Raw genomic sequence first — 5,358 nt, 5'->3', positions numbered from 1 at the left:
ATCATCCCCAGAACTTCCGGCTGTGCTGGGTACACCTTGAAGAGCCATCTCACTTCCTCCTTCAGGTTCTTAGGGCACAGGCCGCCCAGGAGGACAGAGCCCTTTGAAGCCTAGGGCGCCCCTAAAGAGAAGACCTGTAAGTCACCTTTGTCAGAGACACCAAGGGTGTGTTCTTTAGCCGAGGCCGATCACACTCCCTGTCTCCCCCAGGCCCGTGGGTCCCCACCGGTCACCTCCTGCGCACACTCCTGCCAGCTGCCAGACACGCGTCATCATGCCTCTAGGTCAGATGAGTGAGCTCTGCAGGCATGTGGAAGACCGTCAGGACCCAAGATAGGCCCAGGGCCTGGTGGATGCGCAGCTTTCTGGGGCTGAGGAGGAAGAGGCCACATCCCCCTCCTCCTCCCTCTCCTCGTCCCCCTCTGTCCTGTTCCTGGGCACCCTGGAGGAGGTGGCTGTTGGTGTGAACCCGAGTCCTCCCCAGAGCCCTCAGAGTGCCTGGCGCTCCCCCGCTGCCATGGCAGCTGCTCCATGGAGCCAATCTGAAGGTGATGGCTCCAGCAGCCAAGGTGACGAGGGGCCAAGCACCTGGGAGGACCTGGAAGACGCCAAGTCCTCACTCCAAGAAGCACTACATTTGAAGATGGCTGACCTGGTGGCGTTCCTGCTCCTCAAGTATCCTACAAAGGAGCCTACCACAAAGGCGGAAATGCTGAATCTGGTCATCAGAGATTACCAGGACCACTTCCCTGTGATCTTCAGCCAAGCCTCTGAGTGCATGCAGCTGGTCTTTGGCATTGACGTGAAGGAAGTGGACCCCAGCGACCACTCCTATGTCCTGGTCACCACCCTGGGCCTCACCTATGAAGGGATGCTGAGCGGTGAGCAGAGCATGCCCAGGACCGGCCTCCTGGTGATGCTCCTGGGCGTGATCCTCCTGGAGGGCGACTGCGCCCCTGAGGAGGATGTCTGGGAAGCGCTGAGTGTCATGGGGGTGTGTGCCAGGACGGAACACTTCATCTACGGGGAGCCCAGGGAGCTCCTCACCAAAGTTTGGGTGCAGGAACAGTACATGGAGTACCGGCAGGTGCCCGACAGCGATCCTGCACGCTACGAGTTCCTGTGGGGTCTCAGAGCCCACGCTGAAACCAGCAAGATGAAAGTCCTGGAGTATTTGCTCAGGGTCCATAGCAGGGATCCAGGTTCCTTCCTCCACCTGTCCGAAGAGGCTGTGAGGGATGAGGAAGAGGGGGCCTGAGCCAGAGATGCAGCCAGGCACAGTCCAGGCCCACGTCCAGCAGCTTCTCCTGCGGGGCATGAAGTGAGTCTGCTTCTTCACTGTGTGTTTGAAGAGAGAGCAGTCAGCATCCTAAGTAGTGGAGGGCCAGGTTGAAGTGGGGGCACACGGTGGATAGCATCTTTGGGTTCCGGTTCTCTATGATGGATCTTGGAGATGGATCTTGGTTTCCTTACGAATCTTTCAAATGAGTTCCCTTTAACAGAAGGTTTAATTAACATCTAAGTTTGTGAATGAGATTCATTACATATGAATTTGTACTTATCCAGTCCAAGAGGAAGAGTTTTGCTACCTTGTCACATTGCAGTCGAACAACAATGAGGAACAAGGTGTTTAATACCCATCATCTGCAAGGATTTCCTGAGAAATAAGGTTATTGCTCCTTGAAGTGATGCCTGGAAGTCACTGAACAGGCGCCCTCCTCCCTGGCCTGGGAAATCCAGAACTGACTCCTTTGAAATGACCGTTGATTTCAGCTCCCTGGAGTTTATTTTGGTCATTTGTAAGCAATGCTGGATTTTAGTGGGGTTACATGAATGAAAATAGGGGGTTTGCATGGAAGAGAGAGGTGGCAAAAGAGGAAAGGGAGTGGTCTTTGATGGGAATTCTGGGAGCCTTGAGTTAGATGCGCCTTGCTGGGGAAGACCCCACACTGAAATTGAACAATATAGCCTCAAGGAGGGAACTATGCAGAGCTGCAATTTGGGCGGAGTTTCTGTTCAGTTTCCAATCGAGCTGCAAATTCTCTGAGATGTGATGGAAACCAAAAATTTCCAGAGGAGAGAGTGGTAGGAGCTGGGGTCAAAATCATACTAGAAGTGACTATGTTAGTCGACATTGGAGAGAGGTCAAGTGCTCCTCCACATCTCGTCTTCCTCTCCTCCCTGGACTGACGGGGACACCCCACTACCAGTCCTCTCGTACTTAGGAAGGGTCTTGTGAGGACCCTTTGCCACCGATAGGAGCGGATGCATCGTTTGTCAGAGCTGTTCCTATAGAAGGCACCACAGGAGCCGTGGATTAATTCCCAAGCCGTGACAACATGGGACACAGACCACGCTGTTTCCTCAGCCAGGGACCTAAGCCACGCACGTTGGACCCTTAGAGGTGAGATGTCAGATTCTGGCCTTCGAGGCCCTGGGCAGGGGTGGAGGTGTTCAAAAGAGGAGCCGCCCCACAGGAAGCTGGCTGCAGGAATTCCTCCATGCCACCTGCACCCTTAGGCCCCTCTGCTACACCCCTCAATCCCCTCAGGACTGTGATGCGTCTCTTGTAGGAGGCCAGCTGCCCAATGGCCCTGTAGGGATTGGGGGTGTCCTCCTCCTGGGGCTCAGCCTGGCACCCCCATCACCCCTGCTGGCCGCTCTGCCCACTCTCTCCCCAACCTGGCCTCCTGGGTCTGCATAGGGTGGGGCTTTGCCCTGCTTGTCTCCCCACTGACAAGTTCTCAGTCCCCAGTGCCAATGATTTTGTGTATATATCTGTATTTGGAGGTTCCCAGATAAGAATCCCCTTTCTGCACAGTTGTCATTCAGGGAGAGCTGGCACGAGGTGATGTAGCCTTTTTGGCAAGTCTCCTCGTGGCTGGTAAATAATAATCATTGCCATGCGAATGTGTGACAAATTGCTATGATGATGAGTTATTTTCAAGCAGTTCCCTGTATAATGCCAAAGGTTTGATTAAACTGATGGCCTGGTCAGGGTGACTGAGGTTTTCCTTTCTGAGGCCGAGACAGAGTGGGGGAAGGAGAGTCTTCTCTGCCACCCACAGAGCCAGCTAGGACCTTGGTGTCCCCAACAGAGAGTTTGAGCAGACGAAAGCCTCCAGCAGATGGCAGGGGTGGTCACCAGGAGGCTCCCCCAGGCCCCAGACACCCCCAGACTCAAAGGCAGATTTGGAAAGGAGCCAGGCAGGAGAGGGCTTTGGGGTCCCAGGAGGCAGGCTGTGAAGAGGGTCAGCTGTGCCAGGAGAGATGGAAGGAGGAGCAGCCGCCAGATCCCATCTGAACCGCCCTGGGCTGGCCAGGGGAGGCACGTGGGAGCAGATGCGTCTGGAGGTGAGCTGGAGCACTGGACCACATCATGAAATGCGACCAGGACCATCCTGACAAGTCCCAGGACCAGACCCCTGCGGGGCACTCCAGGATGGAAGCAGTGACACTGCATGCCCGTTCTTGGACGGAACTGACTGGTGTGGGACAGTGCTCACCCAGGGCAGCTATGGACTGCAGGGCTGCAGCAGCCGGGATGCCCAAAGTACCCCACAGGGTGCATCAGGGAGGCATTTCCAGGGTGCAGCATCCTCTGCAGCAGCCTCTGTGCGGGCACCCAACCCCCAGGACCCCAGCCAGTCCTGAATAGGGCGGGGCAGAGCTCACAGGAGTTCCCCTGCCCATCAGGAGGAAGGTTCTGACATTCTCCAGATGCCCTGAGCCTGCCACCTGAGGGGCTGGTGTGGGGGGACTCAGCCATGGTCCTGCCTCTCTGAGAAGCCCCCATTCTCCAGCCACAGCTAAAGCCTGCTCAGAACTCCAGCCTCCTTGGCAAGGGGCTGACCTCCTCCCTGGCTCTCAGCTGCCCTCCTCTGTGGCCAGTATCGCTGGCAGCTCACCCAGGGCCCTTCATGAGCAAGCACGGGGTTCCAGGTCTCTGCCTGTTCTCGGTCCCTGAGCTGGGGCTGGGCATAGGGATATGGCTGGGATGGTGGCAGGACGCAGGATGTGATGCCAAGGGCCATCCACGAGACAGCATCAGGGGGAAAGCCACATTTGCCCAGCACTCAGACGGAGGGCCTGGTCAAAGGGCCCCACAGACATTTACCCCCGTGTGCATGCATGAGAGCCTCCGGCCCCGTGGATGCTGTGCTTTGAACTGCTGCCCTGCCGTGTGCCTGACGTTCAGCCTGCCCATGGGAGTGAGCCTGCAGGAGAACGCTGAGCCCTAAGCGAGCTGGGAGAGAAGGGGAGCAGACTGGGTAGGTGACTGGGAGAGTAGGGCCCATGCTGGAACATACGAGCAGGCTTCAGAGCCCCGCCCCTCCAACACGCACATCCAGGTGGAACCTTCTCCATCCCCACGCTGTCCATCCTAGACCCCACCTCTCCTCCGAGGCCCCCCGTCTGTCCCCATGTCAGGAGAGATGGTGACCCGATGAGGCTGGGAGAGGCCACGTAGGCAGGGTCCAGCATCAGGCTCTCCTTGCCACCACTGCTTGGCATCCCTGCGGTCCCTCAATTATGTGGCATGAGGCGTCACGCATGAGGTCACCACGGAAGACTGCTGGAAGCCCCTTGATTGTGGGGGACACAGCCCAGGCCGGTGCAGGGAGAGGGCTTTGCACCAATACGAACCTCAGCTTGAATAGGAGTTCCGCCGCTCCTAAGCAGAGCCAATCCTGTAAATGCTCTGTGCTTCAATTTCTTGATCTGTAGAAAGGGCATAGCACTAGTACCAGCTCAAGGCATTGGTGTGACTTTATGCATGATGTGACCTGTATGTAAGAGGCCTGGCCCAAATTAGGTGGTCAGTAGATGTAGCTCTTGCCACTGTGTGTCTGAGATGTACCTTCCCTCCATGTGGTGAAGATTCTGAACCAGTCTATTTCTTCTGATAGCTCTGTACATTGATTGAGGTAGCTTTTCTTTCCCGCTGAAAATCTGCTATTGAGGACTGTCCATCTGACATGTCAGAACCGTGCAAACATGCTATAACTTGTTCTAGACCTGGGCGGGCTGACGGCCAGGGCTCCTGGGCTGGGGCAGGGAGAAGGCATTGGGCTGTGGGAGTTGGCCCTGGGGGAGGCATCAGGACCTCCTCCAGGCCCACCTCCTGCTCCGAACCCCACACCCAAAGGTCTGCGAGGGAGGGTCCTCCTGGTGGATGGACGCCCTGAATGCCGAAGGGAACCTCTCACCTCGGGCCTGCCCCCTGGCCTCCCAGCTGCACGGTTCCTTGTAGCCCCAGAGCCACATTCCCAATTCTTCCCCACAGCACAGCATGGAACTGGAGGATCTGCCCTCACCTGCTCATTTTGAAACCATTCTGCTCACACAAGCTCTTTC

The 5,358-nt window shown here is 56.7% G+C and overlaps 1 protein-coding gene across 1 annotated transcript; it reads left to right on the top strand.

The window, feature by feature from the left end:
• The first annotated feature begins 628 nt into the window (after nucleotides 1–628).
• Nucleotides 629–1,258, top strand: LOC101400579 (melanoma-associated antigen 10-like). Its single transcript, XM_014796835.2, has one exon. It carries the CDS (start codon nucleotides 644–646, stop codon nucleotides 1,256–1,258), a length of 615 nt encoding a protein of 204 aa, XP_014652321.2. The 5' UTR covers nucleotides 629–643.
• Nucleotides 1,259–5,358: the final 4,100 nt, after the last annotated feature.

The sequence above is a fragment of the Ceratotherium simum genome, chromosome X, assembly GCF_057802395.1.
Source record: "Ceratotherium simum simum isolate JZ-2026a chromosome X, ASM5780239v1, whole genome shotgun sequence".
Classification (NCBI taxonomy): Eukaryota; Metazoa; Chordata; class Mammalia; order Perissodactyla; family Rhinocerotidae; genus Ceratotherium; species Ceratotherium simum.
Note: the sequence above shows the minus strand (reverse complement) of the source record. Positions and strands in the feature narration are given on the sequence as shown.

Excerpts from the sequence above, each read along its gene's own strand:
- LOC101400579 (XM_014796835.2), top strand. The coding sequence starts at position 644 with ATGGCTGACCTGGTGGCGTTCCTGCTCCTCAAGTATCCTACAAAGGAG.